The sequence below is a fragment of the Nannobrachium achirus genome, assembly GCF_963921795.1.
Source record: "Nannobrachium achirus genome assembly, chromosome: 3".
NCBI lineage: Eukaryota > Metazoa > Chordata > Actinopteri > Myctophiformes > Myctophidae > Nannobrachium > Nannobrachium achirus.
The window spans coordinates 31,622,280-31,648,395 of record NC_137812.1 but is presented as its reverse complement, the minus strand read 5'-3'; the positions used below and the strand labels follow the sequence as shown (position 1 = coordinate 31,648,395).

Below are 26,116 nucleotides of genomic sequence, written 5' to 3'. Positions count from 1 at the left end.
TTTAATGTGGTATATAGCTATAGCTGAAAACAGAGATGTTGTTTACTACATCTACATGTATGTCACAGGAGGGGGCGGAGGGGAGAAAAGCAGACGTGTCATTTCCTGTCAGAGGTGACAGGTCGTTGTGTTGACAGGAGAGGCAGCGGATGAGAGGGTACGGATACGGCCTGTAGCAACCTGTGTGCTGTTTTGCATCATCCATCCTGCCGTGTCCACCACCAGAGGCTTCTGGCTTCATCCATCACAGTGTTTTGACTCCAGTGTGTTGATGGAATACTTGTAGAATTGCGTCTCGGCACACGGTTAATTTACCTTAGAAGAACCAACTGGCTGCGTCCACTTTGCAGCTTGACTTGTGCTATAACCTGCAAAGTGATGCCAAAGAAATGATTGACTAATAACACCGGCAATGTCTCTCATATGTTCATTACATGAATGGCACAAAAACAATGAACAACTTAAAGGGATTGTTCACGATTGATTACTCGCCCCCATGGAAACTTGAATTCATGGATATCGTTTAGTTTTTTGTCGGATTCCTAAGCCAGTAATTTGATTTCCCTATGGAGACACAAAGACCCTGCTTTGTTCTCAATGGAGACACAAAGAGTCTCCTCAAATTATTAGCTTAGGAATGCGACAAAAACACAAAGATATCCATGAATTCATGTCTGCAATCTCTGCATGGGGTGAGTAATCGATAGAAAAAAGTAATTTGGGTGTGAACGAGCCCTTTAAGCTATTTGTTTTATATAGTTGTACGATGGTGTGTTGAAAATCTTTGAAGATTTTTTTTTTGCCTGACATCATTGACATGCCAGGTTGGACGTGTTTAAACATCAGTGAATTTATGTGATAAACACTCCCACTATGTTTAGGTTCACACTGGGGATGGATGCACAGGCCTGCATTAGGCCTGGATAGCTTATTATATATCTGTAGGGTGTCATTTCTGTTGTGAAGCAGCACCTTTTGGTCACAGGCACTTCTGCACTGACCACACAGAATGAACATGAACAATAGTTTGATGAAGTTTCCCAGCATCTGCAAGCCTTTTTCTCTCTCTCCTTCGCTCCCCATTAAGACTTCCAAACGAATACTAATTTGACTTCTGTGGCTGTTTTTTTTTTTGGCTTCTCAGAGTGATTGTAATTGCTATTCATTTCCACACCCTAAAAATGTGTTAAAAGTAAAACGGCGGAAAATAATAAAGACATAATTAGAGGCGCGTTTTATGTGCAGCTAATTGGCATGTCTTGATAGGAAATGAACCACCTAGCTTACTTTAGCTCTGAGTAGCGCAAAGCTTTTTGATCACTTCTCATTATAAAACACCGCCAGTGCAACACCCTGAGTGTTACTTTCACTCTGATGGTGTAATAAAGAACCTGACCTGTAAACGGTTAAAGCTGCAACCTGAAAACCTATTTTAATGAATAGATCTTACTTAACCACTCTATGTGGTAGAACATGTCAATACAAAATAAACTAGAAGCAGTGCTCTTCCGAGCACAGGTCTCCACCAGGCAAACTTTGGAAGCTAATATTAGCCAATCAGGATGGCATATGAAATATCAGACGGATCGGACTTGATCACATGACTATAGAGATACTGTGTACCGATTTGCGTGATTTTTGGATAAAATCTCAAGGAGTAATATCCAAAAATGTGTTTTACATAAGTCGGCCCAAAGGTGGCGCTATAAAAGGCTTATGTGAAAAATGCAGGGCAAAGGTTTATCCTTAGCTTCTAGGGAGTGTGCTTGCAAAGTTTGAAACTGATCGGTGGAGTTATAGGTAAAACCACAAATCGGCCTGTTATAGCGCCACCATGAGGCTGATTTTTTTTTTTTTTTATATAAACTTTATTCCACAAATTTCTCACATAGCCATCAATTCACAGTTTCACATATCATACATACAATACATTGTATCTTCATTGTATCTTCAAGTAAATCACACTGAGCAAGTAAGTATGTTCGTTTCTTAAAAGTCATGAATTGTTCTTAACGTAAGGTTGGTGCTTTCTTTGTGGTTTTTCTTTTTTTTTCCCTTTTCCCCAACTACTCTATACCCCTACCCCCCAAAGCTAAAGAGAGAAAGAGAAAGATGAAAGATAAGAAAAAAGAAAAGAGTTAAGAGATTAGGGAGAGTAAAGAAAGTAAAGAAGCCAGCATGTTAACTCAATCTCGAGTGGCGCTTTATGTGTTGAGATCCAAAGTAAAGTAATAATTTGTAGTTCACACCTTTGGTTCAAGTGGAATGACAGTAAAAAGAAAAATATATTAATCGCTACTCCAAGGAGATATGACATCAGACATGAGGCTGATTTAAAAAAAAATAAGTGGCATTTCTTCCTCGGCCTAGTGGGAACGTGTGTGCGCGATTTCATGATAATCGCACTTTGCGTTTGTGATTTGAGGCATTTTGTTCCAAACGGCTCGATCCTACAAACTTTGGAAGCCAATCTTAGCCAATCAGGATGGAATATGCAAAATCGGACAGATCCGTGTCGATACTGCCTACCGATTTGTATGATTTTTGGACAAAATCTGTAAGAGTACTGCACAGAAATGTGTTTTGCGAACATCGGCCACTAGGTGGCGCTAGAAAAGGCCCATTTAAAAAATTTAGGGTAGAGGTTCTAGATTGGCATCCAGGGAATGTGTGTGCTCACTTTGGCAGCGATCGGGCCAACGGCGACTGAGATTAGGCGCTCACAAACTGCGAGGACGGACGGACGGACGGACGGACGGACGGACGGACGGACGGAGGGGAAAACATACTCTCCCTCAGCCTTCGGCTGGTGGAGACAATAACACATCTGCTGCAGTGGTTATAAGAGGTCTCCATGCTTTCCCAGACATTGATACCTTGGTGTTCAAGGTATAGGACCTTAACCTCGTGGAGGGCGATATCTCCCCTGGCAAGCAGGGATTCCATCTTGGTGTCGAGACCAAGGCTTGAATCCGGACAAAGGTTACACATTGCAGCTTTAAATTAGCACTCAGGGCTTTGCAGTGTTACGGCATTCAGCAGGGCGCTGACATATTTAAACTAGCTGACTCCTTTCTCCCTGCTTCAGTTCATTCTTGGTGGTTGTGTGATTTACAGCTTGTCCGTCGCCCTACTGTATACCACCAGTTCCCCATTCTGCAGCTGTGTGGAGAGGCCTGTGGCTGGACCCTCCTAGTCTCCCTTCCCCGTTTCTCAGAAAGTCCACTACTGTATACAGTGAGTTAGGGCTGTGGGAGCTTGGCCCAGGGGCGTCACAAGGGGTAGGAAAGTGGGACTGAGTTACTGGGGCCCAAGGTGTTGGAGGGGCCTTAATTATTTTCTACTTTAGCTATTGAAAAATAGCAGATATACAAGCTCACAGCGCGGCACCGAGTGCCGCGCTGCGAGCTTATAGGTCTGCTATTTTTGAAATTTTGCTTCTGGGGGGTCCCTGGAACTAAATATTTTGAGATGGGGATCCGTGGCCAAATACATACCATTTTGGGGGTCCTGCACATGAAAAGGTTTGAGCTCCACTGACATCAAAACATAGGATTTGAAATATTCAAAGATTTTCATGAATTTTTCAAAAATAGCAGATCTACAAGCTCGCAGCGCGGCACTCGGTGCCGCGCTGTGAGCTTGTATATCTGCTATTTTTCAATAGTTAAAGCACAGGGGCCCCGCAGTGAATCCTTGTACCCAGGGCCCAGAATTTGGTGCGACACCCCTGGCTTGGCCTACGATACTGCAGGCTGCCCAAAGCAGCTGGCACTCACAAGTGCTGCTCTGCACCACAATAATACATCCACATTTGACACAAGAATGGCGCGTTCTCCTACCGCTCGTTTTCTCGATCTTGCCAAAGATGACATTTTTTCGATCTCAACTATTCTGTCTCTACACAGTAAAAAATCCTCAGTGTTGATTTAACTCGGTCTGTACAAATGGAACCAAATGGGCTTGACTCACACAGGTTTGCGCATGGAGGTAGTTTGTGACACTAGTGCACATGTTTAAGGGCCCATGATATCATTATTGATTGATTGGTTGAATACTATTAACAAGATTGTTAACTGTACTGGTATTACAGTCAAAAGTTATGCTAAGGGAGTACACAAAGTTGTTTCAAACCCATTGGGCCCAAACCCAGAAAGAGGGGAGTATGCACTGAGTGAGCGAGTTTCATTGAAATGAGTGGCCGAGGATTTTCTGTGCCCTCTCCAGATATAATGAAGCTTCTCACACAGAACAATGGAATTTAGGTTTATAATCAGCAAACACTGAGGACTTTACTGTGTTCACTGCAATGTCCCGAGTGTTTACTGAACTCTGGGAATGTATGTTCCCTCAGTTAAATTGGCATTCAGGATTTTGTTGTGCAACTTTACTGTAGTGTACTCAACTGTCACTTTTGTAGAATTGCCCCCCTGTCCGCCGCTGTCTTCAGCCCTCTCTACTGCCCTGCCTACATCTGCAGCTCTCTCTCTCTCCACTCTGTCACTGTCTGTTTAGGTGTGTTTTGGGACGGGTCATTATCTGTGTTAAACAGACGTTTCTCTGTGAGGAAGGCTGTATTTCAACGGCGGACAACACCATCTGCTTTTGAACCACATAAGGACAGGGGTCACATTCTCCGAGGGCCGAAACCAGTGACACTACTGAAAGATTGACTTGGCCAGTAGCATTCTTCATTCTTCCTCTGAAGTGCCGGTTTCTGTGTGTGCGCTTGTGCGCGTTGGTTTGCGCGTGCGTGCATGTTTCGTATGTCTGTCTGTCTTGCCATCTGTCAGCTGTACTCGTCGGCCGCCATCAACTTCACAAACTACAAAGCAGAGGATTGTTTGAGAGACGTGTCAGGCTTTTTACTCAGCAAGTTCCTTTGGTTTCAAAGTAGTGGATGGATGACTGAGAGGGATTTCCTCTTGGATAGACATTATAGCCCCAAGCCATCATCCTCTCTACTACTCCTTTCAACCTCCATCACCCTGAAACTGCCTACCGTAAACATTCCACATTCTTATACAGTATGTCAGTGGACTGTGCTACCTTTTAACCCTATTTTAAAATGTGTTTTTTTCCCCAACAAATCCGCTATAATGGCATTCCAAAAAATGGGGACACCCAGGTTGGAAGTGTACACAGACCCGATATTGTATAATTTAGTAAAGTACTTGTATTGGAGGCACAAAGAAAAGGTTTTTAAGGTCTCGATGTCAGTTTCAAACCTGCTGCACAATCCAGCAGGTCATGACTGGTATTCAGATCAGTTTCCCCCGAAGTACTGTAAGTTTTAATGCTCTGTTTTGTCTTCCTGTTCCAGGAAAAGAAGCCCTTGATCTTACAGAGGTCATTTAAGGATTTAAAAGAGTAAGATTAAAATGTCTTGACCAGGGCCCTGAAGAAAAGAGAATAAGTGTTTAAGTTGGTTATTAATTTAGTTCACTGGCTGAGGAGGAAGCATTTTGAAAAGTGCTGCTGCATCCATAAAACGGCCCCATAAAGTTTGACGTGATATTATATTGTGCACATGCCTACTAGACTAGTAGATCCATTAGCCTAGCGGAATGTAATGCCCTTACTGTATGTCTGTCAGTCAGCTCTTTTCTCTACATCTATCTCTTGCAGACAGCAGTGGGCATAAAACTTAACGATTGCTTCCTCCTCAGAGGGCCAATGGAAAAAAGACCACCTTCTGTGAACACAGAGGGAGCGAGAGAGAGACACATGAGACGGGGATAGAAGAGAGGGAGAGAGAGAGAGAGAGAGTGAGACGGGCAGACAAGTGACACATGTACAAATACAGTATGCCTGATTTATAGTTTGCTGTGCATCTTATCGCATATTGGAAATCTGGGGGCGCCCACTGGCCTAGCGGCCCAGGCGCATACCACATTGGCTCTTATGCCTGACAGCACGTTGTGGGTTTGAGTCCCAATCCTGACGGCCTTTGCTGCATGTCACTCATCTCTTTCCCTGTTTTCTGTCTACCTGCTATACTATCAATTAGGCAAAAAGACCCCCAAAAATATCTTAATAAAAAGAAAACAGACAATCTAATAAGCTCTGAGTTTGTAGATCTATTTCCGATGTGACACCGGCATGCAACTGAACTGTAGACATCAGGCCATACTGTGTAGTTGTGTCGTGTACAAACACATACCTTTTCAAAACACACTCTCACATGGGAAATGAGAGCAGGGAAGTTTTAAAAGGAGCATGGTCAGTTTGACTTCTCCAGGTTAGGGATTCAGGGATTTCACCTCATGGGAAGTGTGCCTTCTAAAAAATGCAGACAGCATTTAAGAGCTGTCAGTTACGATGTGGTGGGAACGGAAGAACAGATGTGATGGCTCGTTCTCCCATAGCTCAAATCCCCAGTGGAACCGCTCCACCACGGCTTTAGACATATACAGTACTTTATGTTCAGAGAGGCAAAAGGTTGACATGGACGCTGACGCTGTAATAAAAACTTTTGAGTAGAAACACAGTTTCTTCAATGAAAAGTTTTCAATATGAAATCTTTTCAACAACATAAGTAAAAGTACTTAGGGAGTGATTTCAAGTTGAAGGATAGCTTGTCCATGGCTGTGGTAGGATTTTTTGTCATGTCATACTATTATTAGATGATGTTATTGCTGTAGTTATATCACATGTTGTTTATTGCGACCGAACGTCTACATGTAGACATGAAGCCGTGTGTGTACACATTTTTACAGTCTATGGGTTGGTTCCCTTGACACATCACTGTGATATCACAGGTGACATCACCTATGTAAAAGTCCATATTTGGGTATTCCCCAGAATCCCTTTTATGCCTTTATATGAAGATCTCTGATGTCATCGATATATATCACTGGCCAGATGGCCAAGACATGGCCCATATCTGTGTGGCTGGTTCAGATAGGGATCTCCATGTATGGGCATAAAATATATTGTATGTTGTGATGGGAACCACTTTAACAGAATACCTTTTATGCCCATAATGGAGATCCCTGATGTCATCAATATTAAGCCCATATCTAACATGGACTTCATATGGGAATGCCCATATATGGAGGAAGACTTTATTAAGCTCATATCTGTGTGGCTGGTTCAGCAGGGATCATGTATGGGCATAAAAGGATGTACTATATACAGTACATGGATCTCCATATGGGTAACTAGTCCGATATACATCACTGGCCAGATGGCCAGTGTATTTGCCTGTGTATACTGTTGCAAGTGGGGTATATTTTCCAATCATTACCTATCAATGGTAATTACAATGAACATGTATGCTCTTTATCTGTATATACATTTCACTAATGTGTCTGTGTGTACTGTATCCTTGTACCTGTCGCGGTCCACACAGACAGGCGAGGCTCACAACACAACTTTTTGCTACCAATCTACATTTTGCCTCTGTTAATACAGCAGTGTGAGGATATGAACAGAAGAGAATAAAGTGGTAGCCATAGTACAAGTTTCCCCACCCTACATTTTTCCAGGAAAACATTGCAGGACTTTCCAACCGATTCTTCCTCTTGGAGGTGAATCAGCGCTGCAGTGAAGCACCAGTACTGCCGCAAGTTTGTGAGAGTTGGACTCCTCTCAACAGGGACGTGCAGAGAATGTTAGAGAGGCAGGGGCTGACATTTCTAAAGGGTCTTTTATGGTGAAATGATCGACCTTGGAGGTCGGCTATTTTCGGTGCTTGTCAAGCACCGAAAATAGCCGAGTAAATAGTAAATAGCCGAGTAAGTTGATACCACACTGAACTAAGTATAATCAAGTCAATACTGACAAGCACCGAAAATAGCCGAGTAAATAGTAAATAGCCGAGTAAGTTGATACCACACTGAACTAAGTATAATCAAGTCAATACTGGAAATGTGGCATAACGGCATGGATTTCTACGCAGAGAGGGCAATTCTTTCAACATAAGATGCTGCATTCAAGTTCAGGAGAGTTTGGACAAGGCAATTCTCTTGAATCCTGCCTTCAGGTATGGCATGGAAAGAGGGCATTTGCATTTATTTCACCATAGTAAAAACTGTATTCACAGTCTGGAGAGGGCACTTTTTTTACAGACGGATAAAAGGGCAGGGGCTCAAGCCCCCTTTGATGTCTACGTGTGCAGTACACGTGCCTGCCTCTCAATGGCTAAATTGTGTGATCAGTAGGGTAGGAGGACTGCAGAAAAGTTAAGGAAGTCCAGAATCCCACACATACCAGCAGGGGCGTCACACCAAATTCTGGGCCCTGGGTACAAGGATTCACTGCGGGCCCCCCATGAATGTTAACTATTGAAAAATAGCAGATCTACAAGCTCACAGCGCGGCACCGAGTGCCGCGCTGCGAGCTTGTAGATCTGCTATTTTTGAAAAATCGTGAAAATGTGTGCCAAGAAACCTATGTTTCCATGTCAGTGATGCTCAAACCTTTTCATGTGAAGGACCCCCCCATCTCAAAATATTTAGTTCCAGGGATCCCCCAGAAGCAAAATGTTCACTTAAAAAAGACATATATTCAAAGATTTGTGCAAAATTTCACAACTTTTCAAAAATAGCAGATCTACAAGCTCGCAGCCGCGCTGTGAGCTTGTATATCTGCTATTTTTCAATAGCTAAAGTTACTATAGGGCCCCTCCACCTTGGGCCCTAGTAACTCAGTCCCACTTTCCTACCCCTTGTGACGCCCCTGCATACCAGTTTCCTATGCACACCAACCACACTACTGAAGAGACATGGCTCATCAGAACTAATTACACGTTGTGCATGACATGAATAATGGTGTTGATCTATCTTTCTGCCTCCTCTCTCTCGCTCTCTCTTTGTCCTCCCTCTGTCTTTCTTTTTTCCCCTCTCTTTGTCGGTATAGCTTCTTCACTCTTGTTTTCTTTTCCATTTGTGGTATATTCTCCATTCTTGTGCTGTCAGGATCTGGGTTGGACTAAAAACTATGACATGCAAAACCCTCCTTTTTTTTCATCTAATTCAAAGCAGAGCTAAATGGCGGTCAAATTGAGATTGCTGATGGAAGGTTATGGAGTTTCTTTGGTTTTTTAGGATCCGTTTTAAACGAAGGCTCTGTCAAACGTTACAGTGCAGCCGGCGTAAACTTTGACAACAAAAGAAGCAGCTTTCAGCTTGAGCAAACAACGAAAGCCTTGTTTCACATAACGCAGTTTTAGATTTCATGAATCGAATATGAAATTTGGGGTCGGGATGCGTTGGAGACTAAGTATGTTTATGGATGTGCTGGGTTTAGGTTAAAGTGATTGTAGTTTGGGAAATGGGATATGTCACTGAGGTCCCACTGTGTGGGATGTGGGAGGCATGCTGGAAAGGATCTGTTATTTATTATTATTGGTTTCTGACAGCCCTAGTGTGAGAAAGCTTTATAATGATGTACATTTTTGTCGTTTTGCACGGTTCTATAATTCATTAGAAGGCATAATCCATGTGATTTTGTCACAAACATAAATTATGTCAAAAAGTGAAACCCACATAAACCCACTAAATTCAAACTGATGTCTACTGTATCAATGCAAAAAAAAAGTATATTCAAAACATGTGGCCACTGGCCAGGCAGTTTTATGTTTATGTTTGTCTCCATTGACATAAATTGTATTGGTACACAAGGCAAGCACAGGATAATACCTAAGAGTATACTTTAGCTCCTCAGAATAGAGAGCACAGTTTAGGTGATAGACAATCTGTCACTGCTTCCTGCACAAGTACCTGACAAACAGGAAACCAAATGTCTTGCAGTGTGCATTTTTTTTTCAAATACTGGTGGAAAAACACCCATTTTCTTTCTGTCTCTGTGGATGAATTTAATTTATGAGTACAACTGTCGTAGACAGCATTTAATATATTGGGTGTCTTGGCAGAATAAAAGCAATCCTATTATTATATTCTGCTAGACTCCATTATGATCAATGCAAGAGTGTGGTCTAGCCAACACCAACTTGGGATTACTGGATCGCTGCCCTCCACACTCTATCTAACATCAGGGTCTTGAGCTCTACAGTCTACAGTGTTGTCAGCTAAGCTGACGCGTCGCAGTGCATCTGATGTAATTTTGACCAAAGAACAATACAATATTTTCACACCTGAGTGAGTGACCTTTCGAGCCACTACTCTTCTCAAGTTCAGACTAGAACCACATTTACAGTATTGACTGTATGGCAATGTTTTTGCAACTATTAATACAAATGTTGTTGATACAATGCGGATTATGTCCATTTGGACTGTAGTGTACACAGTACCTACTTCATTGGGAAGAAGATAATTCAGACCAGCATCTGCATGACAGGGACCCTGTCATGCAGATGCTGGTCTGAATCCATTCTACATCTATTCGACGGAAATCTAAAATCTGTTAGTAATTCACTGTTTCCATGACAGAATTTCTCAGTACCTCATACTTTATGTATTTGAATGAAACCTCAGTCACCATAGCAGCTGTTTGTGATTTAGCCATTCTATTTTGATTGGTTAGTTTGTGTTGATGAAGTAAGGTGAGAGGCAGGCCAAATATTGTAATGTTTGCAATGTGAGGTTCACTCGGGGTACAGCGAGGCACCTGCTCACTCCTCTGCACAGGTCAAATTCTCTTTATTTCCTTTGAATGAACTTGCATTCCATCTGCCTGTTGGCCCAATTCTTGGATTATAGATTCAACTCACAATTCTGCTACATTGCTTCATTTTGATATTTGCATTTGTCTCTCTAGATTTGAGCATCTCCAAAACATTTCAGTTTCCACTGTTTGGGGCTTTTTCTTTTTCAGAAACGCTTGAATCATGGTCCGAGTCATACAGCCCTGTTCATATCTAATGAGCTTGCTCATCCAGAAATGTAGTTTGCAAAGGTTATTAGTGCTTCTTTTGTGGAACAGTGTAACGCTTGACTTAATGTCTGACTCATAAAGATCGGGACACTCCAGATTCTGCAGTGGTTGCAAATGCCAGCGCTGCCGTTGAAGTACACAAGGCTCATAAATTAACTGTGAACAAAAGCAGCTGTGGAGGATGGGGCACGGCCAGCTCACACAGGGTGAGGAGGGAATTATCACTGGTTATTGTTGATGTAAGCAGTAACGACAGTTATGTTTTAGTCGGGTCAATCGAAAATGGTAACAGTGGTTCTCAGGCTTGGAAGGCTATGTCTGGTGAACATTGTAGCCGTGTGTGTGTGTGTGTGTGTGTGTGTGTGTGTGTGTGTGTGTGTGTGTGTGTGTGTGTGTGTGTGTGTGTGTGTGTGTGTGTGTGTGTGTGTGTGTGTGTGTGTGTGTGTGTGTGTGTGTGTGTGTGTGTGTGTGTGTGTGTGTGTGTGTGTGTGATTTTATTGCCTGAAGTTCCTATGCCATTGTGTTTGTGCCTACTGCTCTGTATCTGTCTGTGTTGAGTATTTCTATTCTTAGCAGAAACGTAAACCAGCAGATGGCCCAGAGCTGGCATGACAGTAGCACCATGCAGGTGGCAGCTTTGCTGCAGATCCTCTGTTTTCCATTAGAGCTAATCTGAATTGTCTCTTTTGAGACGCTGCTCACTGAGCTCAGTGCTCCAATAAAAAGGTGTTGACTCGATTCTGGGTTTTTAGCAATAGGGATACGTGTCTACCAAGTGCTTGGATGTTCATTCACACTCACATGCATGGCAAACGTGCCAACGGATGGATGGCGTTTAATATCATGGCTTCAACCTCTACACTCAACAGATTTATTGCAAAAACAAAAGCCAGGACTTGGGTGATGGACAAGGTGGGCCCTTGGGCGCTTAGGAACATTTCGTAGCTGCGGCTGAGACTTTGATTTTTTGATTTTTTTGCCAAGCCACATGTGGTGTCACTGTTGTAATTAATCACCATCAGCATCTGTGCCTGGGAACTGAAACTCTGAGAATCTTCTGCAGGCACCCGGTGGAGGTGGGGTCCACCTCCTCCTCATTTATAGTCCCATTGTCTGGCTCTGTGGAGAAGTAAAGGGCATTGAGTTCACATGTTAAAGCTCATTCATCTACTGAGAGAGGTGGCCATTATGCCTTGAGGTATGTGTACAGTTACAGTTGTAGTACTAGAGCGTTTGTGGTAGTCGAATACCAGAAGAGTCGCCGGAAAGAAACTCGCCTGGGCTGACGGTTTATACCTTTTGATTGATTGATTGAGGTGATTATTAGAAGTTTTGGATATGAAAAGGTACAGTTTCATGACAGTACATTTCACTGATACAATGTCAACTAAAAGGAAACTGTTATATTTTCCATTGAGATCATTAATATCCTTATATACCTCTGTAAACTATGCCTAAACGGTTAAACCTAACCTTGTTCCTAACGTTATCCTCAGTAAAACGGTGCCAAAACCTTACCCTAGTCCTAATCTTAACCTCAGAAAGATATGTGTAATCCTAAAGTTATTTCTAACCTTATTCTCAGTCAAACAAATACAAGAATAAAAATCTCTGCAAGATTCTTTCCGGCGACTCTACTGGTTACCTTGTGGTACACCTACTAACGTTTCAGGATTGATTTGTCTATGGATCATATTAAATTAACTCATTGAATGCCCTTTTCAAGATGGCCGCCAAGTACCAGGATGCCACGTTCCTAGATTTCTAGTGCACGGATCAATTTTTAGTGCACGGATCGTGCACGCCCATGCACCATATATGCACCATATGTGTAGTACTTTTTAACAGCTTTCAAACAAAAAAATCCGCTTGGAAATCCGTTCAGGCATTCATGAGATAGAAGCCTTCAAAGTCAGACAAAACAAACACTGCCACCTTCCTAAATTTCTAGTGCACGGATCAATTTCTAGTGCACGGATCGTGCACGCCCATGCCTAGATCATGCACCATATGTGTAGTACTTTTTAACAGCTTTCAAACAAAAAAATCCGCTTGGAAATCCGTTCAGGCATTCATGAGATACAAGCCTTCAAAGTCAGACAAAACAGCCATTTTTGACATTTTGAAAGATGTGTTTGTTATGGGGCTAAACATGCAATTTCGCAATTGCGATCATGCCTAATACATTTGAGGCATTTTTAGAATTTTTTTTATAAAAAAAGATTTTGAAAAAAAAAAAAAAAAAAAAATTTTTTTCAAAATGGCTTCCAACTCGGGAAACTCGGGCTGTGGCAGCCTGGGAGTACTGTAATAACTCGTGAAACTCGTGCCTTGGCAGTCAATGAGTTAATTTGTAAACCTTATTTTGTCTATCTGGGCCAGTGTTTATTTGGACCGCTAAATTCCGATACTGACTATCCTACAGTATCTGCACATCCCTATTCAAAATACATGGCCCTCGGTGGTATGTTTGTGTGCAGGAGGTGTTAAAATTAAAAAGAGCATAGTTTCCTTTACATAAAAAATTATAAAATGATGTTTATCATAATTTGCAACATGTACCAGCCAGGGTATTCCCCATTTGATCTCATGTCACACCCAACTCCTGTGATGTGTGATGTGTGAGCTAGGAAGGTGCTAAAGACAGGTCCCGTTCGGGCCCTGAAATTACAGCTCCCTCAGTGGGTGGAGGTCTACAGTGTATGGTTATTAGTAGAAATGTTCCCATGACAAAGTGACCTAGAGCCTTGGGGTGGGGTGTCGTGGTCAATTCTTATGGGAAGTTTCCTACTTAAGAATAACCAGGAGTGTAGCTGCTAAAGTAATTATTTTACCTGCAAAGAAAATTACTGACATTTTGGATGTGGGTGTGCTCTATTGATTTTGTTAACAATTTCTTAATTCAACTCATACAGTAGCATAGACGCATGCTAGCAAAACACCATGTTAGCAACACTGTCCTTCATAGTCCATCTGTATCTCTCTCTGTCTGACTGTGTCTCCCTCTCTAGCTTTCTGTATGTGGTAGTTATACATGTCTCTATAGGAGAAGGATGGGGTTCAAACAGGAAATTCAGAGACGTTGGCAGCGGTTTCACCGTCTTGACTTGAAGGAGTAGTTTCCCATCCCCCCAAAAAATATATATATTATTGAACTCAAGTCTCCATGGCGTGATAATCAATAGATAAAAGTCATAAAATATCTAAATTCCGATTCACAGCTGTCAAGGATTCTCCTAGAGAAACTGAAATTTCATTATTTGTGAGATGTGTTACTAGACACCTTTACAAACACATTGGTGAAGAAATTTTTTGGTAAGGAATTTTTCCAGGATTTGACACTATTTCTGAAGATATCCCCTGACTATATGTACACACACACAAGCAGCAGGCAGGCAGACGACAAGGTTAGTTTATATTTGCCTGTGGTTTAGAGTGTCTGTTTGCTAGAACAGCTCACTGTGCAGTTGATACCATTATGCCAGGGACGGAAACACTGTCTCCCCCTACAGCAAGAGCTGTGTGTGAGCGTGTGTGAGAGAGAGAGGGAAAGAGAGAAAGAGAACAGGCTCATGTGAGTCTTCAACTACGCATTAGCACCTAACTGACAGGCAGTTGAGCGGGGTGCTGTTTTCAGTGTGCTTGTCCTCCGTCCTTGTGTGACACGTTTCTGTTTTTTTAATAAACATTTAACCGTCTTTTTTTTTGTGTAAAGCCAGCTCTCAACTGAGGTAAGACATCATTTGTAAACGGTGACTATAAACTGTCATGTTAAAAGTTTTAAACACTACTAAACTGTTTCGACATGTTTCTCGTACCAACACGTTTCTGAGTGTGGTGTGAGGTCTCATCTTCAAACTCGACTGCAGCTGTGCACGTCCACTTCAGGTTTGTGGTTTTCCAATTATGGTGAATCACTGAATCGTATGTCCACATGTTTTGGAGCGCACATCTGTAACGTGCTAACATGTTTCAATGCCCCGTTGTGGGACACGCTGCAGCCGTGACGAGATGGATGCAGGTTAGAATTTATGTGAGGTTGGGGAACGGATGTGTTCACTTTCCTGTGTGATTTATAGGTTAGTTTTAGTGCGTTGTGGGGTGTCTCTGAGCCGGGCTGGGCCTGGAAACTTGAGTTCCATGTATGGACTGATTGGGGTGTGCGTGTGTGTCTGCGTGTGCACACGTGTGTGTAATGTCACTAATGTGTATGTTTACACACACACACACAAGTATTTCCTTGCTGGCATGAGGTGGTTTCTTCCTGACACCAAAGAGTTTTGACGGTTCCATGCTGTCTTGCAATAAAGACAGATTCTCATTAAATGCCATTTTGTAGTCTGGGGTGTCTGGTTTCAGAGATGCAAATGAGCTAGCAAGATCATTATCTCAAATCTCTACGTTTAACACGTCTGTCTGTATGGCGCAGATGTGTTTGCAGGCACGTGCACACATAGACATCAAAGGGGGCCATAGCTGAAGGCAGCATTCAAGAGAATTGCCATGTCCAAATTCTCCTGAACTTGAACGCAGCATCTTATGTTGAAAGAATTGTCCTCTCTGCGTAGAAACCAAGCATCGAAAATTGCCGACCTCCAAGCTCACAATGCGTTGTGAGCTTGGAGGTCTGCTATTTTCAATATTTTCACCAAAAGGGCCCTTTTAGAAATGTCAGCTCCTGCCTCTCTAACATTCTCTGCACGTCCCTGTGTGTTTGTGCTTTTACATTGCACTACGACATGTAAATTAATTACTGTTCTTCATGTCATGGCTGTTGTAAATTGCTGCTTTCAACAACAACAAAACATAATGTATAATGTATTAAATGTTTTACATTGATCTGTGTGTGGTTGACTAAATCTAATCATTAGATGCAAGCCAGGGACAAATCTTTTATTTTTTAAACTCAAATAAAAATGTTGGACGTCTCTTGTTTCTTCTGTCGCAGGGTCAGAGGTCAATCCGAGCCACAGCAACATGTCAGAGTCAGTGAAGCCCCTCCACCCCCACCCGCAGGGTAAAGGGGGCACGGACTTCAGCTATGTGGGCATCGATGCCATCCTGGAGCAGATGAGGAGGAAGGCCATGAAGCAGGGCTTTGAGCTCAACATCATGGTTGTGGGTGAGTTAGACACACTGGTTCCCCAAACACTGGGTCGGGGCCCATTTGTGGGTCGCGTACACATTTTTATGTGTCCTTTAATTTTTTTGTTTCTTACATTTTAGTTTTTAATTATTATTTCAAAACATTTTCAAAAAACAAAAAAATTAAAAGAAATCATGAATTAAACACAATTCAGTGTTTCAGTAATTTCATGAAGAAATCTAAGAAATTCCATAAATTACAAAACAAATGTTTAAGAAGTAAACATTTGTTGTAGATCTGCTGTTTTCCCGGGCAAACTTCTAATTTCTCTTTTGGGTCTTGAGCTAAAACTGTAGACACATGCACATACAGTATATCCTATAACTTTGCGTTGCAAGGCATATTTGCAAGCACTGGTGAAAAGCTCTGAATCTTGAAACCGTATCGGGTGCACGGTTGTGACGAGTATCAAAACAAATGGAAAGCCAGCACTCAAGGATCAATAGTCTTCTATTTATTGAGGGCAACAACGAAAGTGCTTCAGCTAAAAGCCATTAGTTGTTGCCATTAATAAAAATAAGTCTATTGATCCCTGAGTGCTAGTATTCTGTTTGTTTTGACTTTAGCAAACAGTGCATCAGGAAATAAAATTGCTCAATAAACTGGCCCATCAAGAAAGTTTGAAAAAAGTCCATAGACAAATATACTCTTCTACACTAACATGTGAAAATGTAAAACTTGACAGTCATTGATTTGATTGATTGAATACTTTATTAACAGTTTGCAAAAAACAAGCACAGGAAAGTACAGTTCAATACAAGGTCTGTTAAGAGAATTTGAAACCCAAGAAATCACTATGGCTTATTTCCATTGGGGTGTACAGTACACTGTAGTTCTGTGTCCTACTTTAAGTTTGGCAGTGAAAGGCGGTGTTAACACACTTGGAGTTTCCCGAGTTTTGGCCGTATGTGCCCCTGTGCCAAACAACATTTTTTATTTATTTTTTGCGCTCCCTACTTCCCGGTTTCGGCATGATCGCGATCGTTGAAATGCTTCATGCTTGACTCCTAGTACTACTCTGTCTTTCAAACATGGCAGGCATGTTTGTTTACATTTGAAGAAAACACTATAGCCTCTATCTCATGAATGTCTGAACGGATTTCCAAGCAGATTGTTTTTGTTTGAAAGCTCTGTATGGCGTGCAAACGTGTGGTGCATTATCCGTGCATGACCCATGCACCATCGTGCACATTAAAAAGTAAGAAAGTGGTGGCAATTGAAGACATTAGTCAATTTTAATCCTGGCACCAAGCGTGTAGGTTTGGCAGTGTGTAAGATGTGCACGCACGCGCACACACATGCACTGTAGATAGACTGACTGCTGGAGTCATGCCATATAAAAACACTTGCAATGGCTTATCTCATTTAAGTAAAATATACAGTAAGTCATGGGTGTGTATCCAGTGAACGAACACACACACACACACACACACACACACACACACACACACACACACACACACACACACACACACACACACACACACACACACACACACACACACACACACACACACACACACACACACACACACACACACACAGGCATCAGGCTAATAGGCTGAGGAGCTTTGACACGCACTCTTCCCAGACTTGCACTTGATAAGACCGCATGAGGACACTGGCAATTATTAGTGCCACCACCCAAGTCTGCATGCCAATTCAAGCATGCACGTCCACGCACACACACAATGCTCAGAATCTGCACAAATACACACGCTATACAGTACTCTCTTCAGGTCCCTGAGTGACATCAAGTCAAACCTACTGAGCGACCAAGTTCTTTTGCCACACACTGCGATGGAATTCACTCCAACAAGGCCTGTTGAAAGACCCTAGCAACATCTCCATTAGACACCAAGCCTCTGTGTTTATGTTTGATGGGTCACGGTACCATGGTGGTAGTTAGTGGTACTGTAGAATGCAGTCAGTTTGATTTCATTGCCCTGCGGGACAGTGTTTGGTACACACAGCTACGGTAGATGGCATGTCAGCACGACTCTAAAAGAGAGATTCCACGGCTTGACAAACCAGAGTTCGTTACATAATGGCTGGCATCGTACGGCACAAGAGTCTTGATTTATGGATCTAGGTTAAAAGGCGAGTTTGTTGTGAAACGAAGGATGTGAGCGTGTGTACGGAGAGACTCTTTTTCCAGAGAGGGCTGACGGTGCAGTATTTCTTTTGTGAATGTTTATAGTGAAGTAGGCCTACAGTGGTTTTCAACCAGTGGTCCCTAGCGAGAGTTTGTAACCAAATGGACCCTTAGAGATCTTCAACTTTTTGGGGACTTTTTATTCAAGTTTTGGGTCTGAGAGGCTAAATCTCATCAAACGGTGTTCCGTGGCTCAAATGCTTAAATAATGGGTCTCTACATGAAACGGTGCTGTGCAGCAGCTAAATGTCAGTCACTTTTGCCGTTTGTAAACTGTAGCGTAGAACTTTGTATTAACATGTGACCACTTGTATTGCTGAAACACCTGGAAGACAGGTGGGGCCTTTATGGTGAAGATGATGGTACAATGATATCGTCGTTGTCGGGTGGTAAACCTTGTATGTCCAAGACCGTTCGTTTTGTATATCATTTTAAAAATGAACTAAACTAGTGAAAATAGCCGATCTACAAGCACACAACGCCTCGCACCACGAGGCGTTGTCTGCTTGTAGATCGGCTGTTTTCACTACTTTTGTGCGACAGCCTTGTATGATGAAGCAGGGCTTTACTTGGTGATAAAACGTACAAATTTGAAACTTGGAGATACGAGGTTTCTGCCCGACAGTGACGATATGCTAATGCTATGTTGTGCAACGACATTCATGCATAGACTAGAGTCGGGTATGTGACACACACACACACACACACACACACACACACACACACACACACACACACACACACACACACACACACACACACACACACACACACACACACACACACACACACACACACACACACACACACACACTCACTCACTCTGAGTGGATCATAAAAAAGAAGAGTGAATGCATTTACTGGACATTTCATAATGTAATCTGTTATTCTGTCAACAGATCTTTTAATTTAATAGTCTGGGGCCTGGGCTGAAATCAGTCGGCCCTTCGATCTTGCACTGTTGACTAGCTAATGCATAGCCGACTTTGGCAGGAAATCTGTGACACTCGACAAAAATGATGGTGTTTATATAAATGTATAGTTCATTGATCCTTAAATTAGTCTTAATTTAAGGTCTTAAGTTGACAGACATGACTAGTTTGTAGCAGTTATCCCTGTTTAGCATGATAATTAAACTCAATCAAAATAGTCAAAATCAAACAATTGAAGGTGTTTTTTTACTGTACTCTGTACTGCGTGTTAAAAATCTGTATTTGTGGACGCACACAGCAATTCACCCATAGTTCCAGGTCGGGACGCTCACTTGCAGTCTCAAGTTGAAATTTTGTCCAATAGCGATTAATTGCATTAAGCTGTACTGTAACTGTGATTCTGGGAGCAGATGCAGACTTCTAAAAACTATGTGTTCTTACTACTGATGCACATATTGGTTCAAACGGTAGTATTGTTAATTAACATTTTCCCACTAGACCCTTTTGAAAGCTTCCCCAGAAAACACTGATTGAATCTGCAGCCTTCATCGCAAAAGGCCTTTTCAACTTACATTCAAACACAATTCGTCTCTGGCGGCAGGAGGGCATGTGCATAAGATGAGCTTGAATGCTCACGTTTCATGGGATTCCTCCGCCTCCCTACTTGGCTCACATTGAAAATGAATTACTAGACATGTCAATCTCTCCCTGTGTGAAAAGACCTTGGACGTGCATTCACAATGGTCATGTCACACATTATTTTGAGTCACCTTTATACACCAGGGCGGGGTTGCACCAGCTGTTACTAAGTTATAACGTAGCCTAGTTGTAACATAAATGGCTTCTAAGTCAAGACTTACGCATTACTAAAATGTCAGGTGTTGCACCACACAAATTAGTTCTTACGTATCTCTAAGTAACAACTAAATATTTACACCACCCCTTGGGCAGCACTAAAGTCTTTACTAAGTAACCTATCTCTATGGGAGTAGAGCTACTTCACTACTAACGTGGCAGACAGCATTATATTGGCTATTTAATTAATTCAACAATGAAACGACCCATCTGTTTAAAACATACTTTAAGCCCTATATATATTTTGGCCGTTTGAAAATAGCCGATCTACAAGCTCACGATGTGTCTGCTATTAATAGAGTATTTCTATATTGCAGGATTGATACTTTTTTAATTCATTTGAGTACTTTAGTTTTCAACCACTGCTGCATACAGCACAACAGCAAATTGAACGGTGCACTCTCCCCTGTGTCTCCTAATATGCGTTGCTCTGCGTTACTTCACAACGGGGGATACAATCCGTTTGCAGGGCAGTGCGCTGCGCAGGGATGCGCTCGCCCTGTGCGCGCATATCAGTGACTTGTGTACTGTACTGCACATGCCAGTGGAGAGACGGAGGTCTCTGTTGACAAAAGACGATACAAGCTTTATTTCCTTACTAGAAACAGTTCACTTTCATTGGATTCGGGGGCTATGACGTCATTTTATGCGACTGTACATTACTTTAGGAACAGTCTACGCATTACTAGTTATACGTTATGCCTTAACAAGTCGTGGTGCAACACCTGTTAGTAACTCACTTAGTTACAAACTAACTAGTAGTTACTAAGCCTCTAGTAAGGACTTTACTCCCTAACTTAGGGCAGAACTTACGTTCTGGTGGTGCAACTGACCCCAGGTGTTCAATCTGTTTATATTTGCCCGTTTGCCAGAGAATCTTGCAGAAAGAAAAACACCATGACACAGACAGACATCCTTGCACACTTTAACCACACCGGGTAGTATAGATGAGTAATGTTGACTCCATAGATTTTTCTCCATAGCAAAATTATAAATATCGTGGCACTGCCTTTTCAAATGAAACTTTTTTTTTTTTTTTGGCTATGAAAAGCATGTTTCAGGACACATGTTTGTCTTCCTCAGACAGAGGAGACTGTCACACAGCCAAGTCCTGACAACATTCACATATTATGTGAAAGTTCCGAGCAGCTGTGAAAGGTCCCTTGTGGCCTTGTGCTCCATCACGTGCATTAGCTTAATCCCTGCCCCTGGCCAGCTGACCTTCTGACCTCCACCACACTGCTTGGGCAGAGGGCAGCCTGGCTGTGTGTGTGGGAGAGAGATTGAAAAACTTTGTGTGTGTGACAGAGATGAAGGGCAGCCCTGGGTGGCATAATGAGGCTGGCAGCTTGGCACAGCTCCACATGCTCCCTGTCAGAACAGCTGATGGATAGCCACAGGGGACAGGGAGATGGGGGAGGGGAGGGCAGTCATTTGGGGCTGGAGTGGAGGAATGGTACAGAACGGAGACGAGCCAAACAAAGAGGCATGGAAGCCTGGAAGGTGTGTCTGTGTGTGGGCGCGAGCAGATTTGTGTGTGGTCTGTACATCTGCCCTTTGTGGCTTCCCATAGCAGGCTAATTTGACCTCCACATTTGTTGTCATATCTCACACACACAAATCCATTAGGACCTAAATCCATTAAGGTGACTCTCCACCAAACAGACTAATTTCAACGGCTTCAAACTGCTAGTCTGTGTTGTAGTCTGCTGGCATTAGTTGGCAAACTTGGCATTTAAAAGTCGGACGATGGAACATTGCTTTCAGATGACACCTGGGTAGCCTGCAACGCTGGCCTGGCAGTGTTGCCAGGTCTTCTACAGTGGAGTATTTACCTCCTCATCTTTACCGATGGCCAACTAGGACAGCAAATGAACGGATTCCGACTGCGCCATCGATGGCAATCATCTCTTGCCGACAAGGTGCCGATGGCAGCTCGTCGGCAGGAGCCGCTTTCCTACACAGGAATCGCGCCCCAATCGGCGCTGGGGAAAGATGCCTTAACAACATTGTACAGTAATGTTGCATTCACCACATTCAACGTGGCATCCCTATTTTGGGCATGTCATTATTGTCACATTTATAGATTTTCTTTTTTTATTAAAAAATATAGAGTAGTGCGAGTACATCATACGAGAAGTACATACTGTAGGGATTACATGGTTAATATGTCTGAAAAACACAATTTGTGTGTGTGTGCATGCAAGCATGTGTGTGGTATCTCAACTTTTGTCAGATGTGAGAAGGGGGGGCTCCGCTAATTAAAATATGAGAACCACTGCATTAGAACCTAGTATGTGATCTCACTGGTTGTGAAGTGTGTTAATACGTGTGTACAGTAAATGAATAATACTGTATAAATAAAATTGCAATTGTAAAAAAGCATAGCTTGTTCTGACTTTGTAAGGTTAAAACCAACAGATTCTTGTCTTTTAACTGTTCTGTGTGTGTCTGTGTTTGTTTGTGTTTGTTCCTGAGCAGGTCAAAGTGGCCTGGGGAAGTCAACTCTGGTGAACACCCTATTCAAGTCCAAAGTGAGCCGGAAGTCGATGCAAACGGATGCTGAGGAGAGGATTCCAAAGACCATCGAGATCAAATCCATCAGTCACGGTTGGTCTCAATGCATATTCACACAATGAAATCCTCAGTGATAATTTTATTATTTTTACGTTAAATTAACAATATAAAAAAATTATCTTCTGTAAATATGAACACACTTTTAGATGTGTCGGCCCGTAAGAACTAATAGTTAAATAAATAGTTTGTTCTGTCCATTTCTTTCTGTCTAGACATTGAAGAGAAAGGTGTACGAATGAAGCTAAGAGTTATCGATACTCCCGGCTTTGGGGACCAGATCAACAATGAGAACTGGTGAGTTATAATAAATGTCTTGACCCAGCTGATATTTATCATTTAGTTACTCATGCCGAATATTTTGTATGAATTGGTTACAGAATTGGTCCCATTATTTATTCTACACAATGCTAATAATTGTGTGTGTGTTCGCACGCACATACTTTAAAGGTCAACAAAACAAATACTTCTTTGGTTTTTAGACCTTGGTGCAGTTTTGTACTTTTTGGAAGAAAATGGGAAAAACTACCGGTACTCCAATTTCAGCTACAGTAAAAGGATTAAAATGGCTCCCCAATTCTTTTCAGCAAAATGATGGATTTTGACAAGATAATTACAATCTTGTGTAAATTCACAGCACTGCCCATCCCCTTACTCCAACGTATGATGGAATGAAAAATGAATGGGGTTTTAGTTTAGGTTACTAGCCCAAAATGTCCTGTATGCTTTATGGTGCAACAATAATTTCCAAGCAGATTAATAAATAACGTCTATTTTTATTGTTTGTTTTGTTGCTTTGTACTGGACATTTTTATAGAATACATAGGACCACAATGGAAACAAGTGCCCAGGACATTGTTTTTGTGTGTTACTGTATCCTTTTAGAGCCCAAATGTGTTGTACCTACGTACTGTTCATTCAATAAATTAATAAATCAATGAAAAACGAGTGCCCATATGTTATTAGTGAATAACCTTTCCCCCATGTGTCCTCTGTCTGGCAGCTGGAAGCCAATCATGAAGTTCATCAATGACCAGTATGAGGAGTACCTTCAGGAGGAGATCAACATCAACAGGAAGAAGAGGATCCCAGATTCCAGGGTTCACTGCTGCATATATTTTATACCACCTACTGGACACTGGTGGGTTAGCACGCGTACAGCACACACACACACACACACACACACACACACACACACACACACACACACACACACACACACACACACACACACACACACACACACACACACACACACACACACACACACACACACACACACACACACACACATGCTCATGTACTGTAAAACAGAGGAATGCAGGGGTCTTCAACATCTTCAGGCCAAGGACCCCTTAGTTGAGAGAGAGATGAAGCAGGGACCCCCACAACAACCCTGTCATAGATTCCATGTCATTTCATTGTTTGAAAGCACAATCATCAGTGTATTTTGGATTCATGTCAATTTGTGTTTTCAGATATTTAACCACTTGAACTGGCAATAATTCTCCCCTCTACACCAAACCTCTTTGCCGAAAATAGGAGATCTACAAGCTCAGCTTGTAGATCTGCTATTTTTGGCTAAAGTTCTCAGAGTCTGGTGAAGAATCTGGCTAAAAAGGAGATACATTTTTTTTCTTTCTATAGCACAAAGATTTGGAGGACCCCCTGTAGTAACTCTGGGTCCCGGGCCCCCTGTTGAAGATCCTTGGATTAATGGAAAACATGTTTGGAAAACATGTTGACATAATCCTGGGGTAAATCCATACAGAAAGTTGTGTACTGTAGATACACAGACACACATGTTTCTCTCTCTCTCTCTCTCTCTCTCTCTCTCTCTCTCTCTCTCTCTCTCTCTCTCTCTCTCTCTCTCTCTCTCTCTCTCTCTCTCTCCCTCTTCTCTCTCTCTCTCCTCTCTCTATTCTCTTATTTTGTGCCCAGCTTACATCATTCCTGCAGTTTCTCCCACAGACAGGTCAACTGGGAATCTCCCCTGACCCATTGTCTGTCTTGAGCTCGTTAACCACTTCCCTCTGTAGATTCTGTATTTTTTTTCCCCATCCCCCTCTCACGCTGTCTTTGGACCGCATGTGGAACCCATCCTGTCCTCTGAGACACTGAGGTATCGCTTTAAGAGTCAGGTTTCAGCTGCCCTTTCTCTACACTCGGTCTGGGAACAGTGATCTATTGTGTAGTCAAGGTACAGTAAGAGGCAGATATTAGGTCTTACGCTGAACAGGAGGTATTGCCGTGGTGAACGCGGTGTTACAAGTACAGTATGAGCACAAATGCCTTTTATTTTTTCAGTATTCTAATAGTGAAAAGGATGATGATTTCATGGTTCATAGTTTAATCGCCTAATTCAACTTGTAGTTTAACTATATTTTGCAGGTGCTTACTGGTACAGGTAGTTCAAATCAATTCTAATTTGCACATACAGCATAGATCAAGTATTGAAATAACGACACCCACGTTGTGTACTGCCCAGTCTAATGATAGACCCTACCAACCGTTGCACACACGCACGCATGCACGCACGCACGCACGCACGCACACACGCATCACCGTATCTCCTGTATCTCTCTTCCCAAGGGTGAATCACTATAGCCATACATGTATTTAACCACTTTCAACCTGGCGTTGTTGAGCCTATTTTCGTTGAGCTGTAAGCGACAGCTCGTTTAGAAGATTATACATTGCGATTTCACTTTCATGCATACCCCTTGTCAACCAGTAGTGGTCCTACTCATGCACAGTATATACATTTCTCAATAGAAGACTATGAAAATTGTGTTGTTAATCAGATTGCGTAAACATACTCTACCACAGTGGTTCCTACACCCAGTGTGTGGTCCCCAAATAAATGTGGGAGTCTCCAGATGATTGTTAGTGTGTACAGGCTATCTGCACTTTTGTAACATTACAATTTAATTACCTTTAAAACCTTTTTAATACCAGATTGGACAAATTTTCTAATATTACGTAAGAATATTTGACGAGCTCACAAGCTCTATGAGGCGTTGTGAGCTTGTTGTTTGGCTATTTTCACAATGTTTATCTGTGGAACCGAATCAAACTTGTAATGCCTGAACTCCTACAATTCCAAGTGCTTGTCAGGGTGGGGGGTTAAAATATGAGTCATTTGGAGTCATAGCCTGAAAGGTTGGTGAACCCTTGCTCTGCCATACAGATTGGTCAAAATAATGTTTTATTCACCAAGAAAGTTATAGATTGCCGCTTTAAGTGGTTTAAAATATTCCACCATAAAACCTACATTATCACTTCAGAGCTTTGCAACGGATTGTGAAACACAGCATAGTTTTTTTTGTAGCAAGTTGCTTGAACAAATAGTTCTAAATAGCTTGACGGCCAGACTGCACCAATGCAACTCCTTACAACAAAACAGTTTTAAGGCCAATCCACACCAATGCAACTCCTATAATGGGGATAATGCAGGGATCTTCAACGTTATCAGGCCAAGGACCCCTTAGTTGAGAGAAGCAGGGACCCCCACAACCTTTTCAGAGATTCCATATAGTTTCATCGTTTGACAGCACAATCGTCAGTGTATTTTGGATTCATGTCAATTTGTGTTTTCAGATATTTAACCACTTG

The 26,116-nt window shown here is 42.2% G+C and overlaps 1 protein-coding gene across 3 annotated transcripts in view; it reads left to right on the top strand.

The window, feature by feature from the left end:
- septin9b (septin 9b) overlaps positions 1-26,116 on the top strand; it is a gene marked incomplete at its 5' end in the record, with an annotated part of 109,206 nt that overhangs the window by 65,642 nt on the left and 17,448 nt on the right. For all 3 annotated transcript variants that reach the window (XM_080721133.1, XM_080721132.1, XM_080721134.1), the window contains 4 exons: positions 15,788-15,961; positions 22,409-22,537; positions 22,717-22,798; positions 23,505-23,642. In XM_080721133.1, the coding sequence (XP_080577259.1) occupies positions 15,788-15,961; positions 22,409-22,537; positions 22,717-22,798; positions 23,505-23,642 (523 nt within the window). The remainder of the gene's footprint in view (positions 1-15,787; positions 15,962-22,408; positions 22,538-22,716; positions 22,799-23,504; positions 23,643-26,116) is intronic.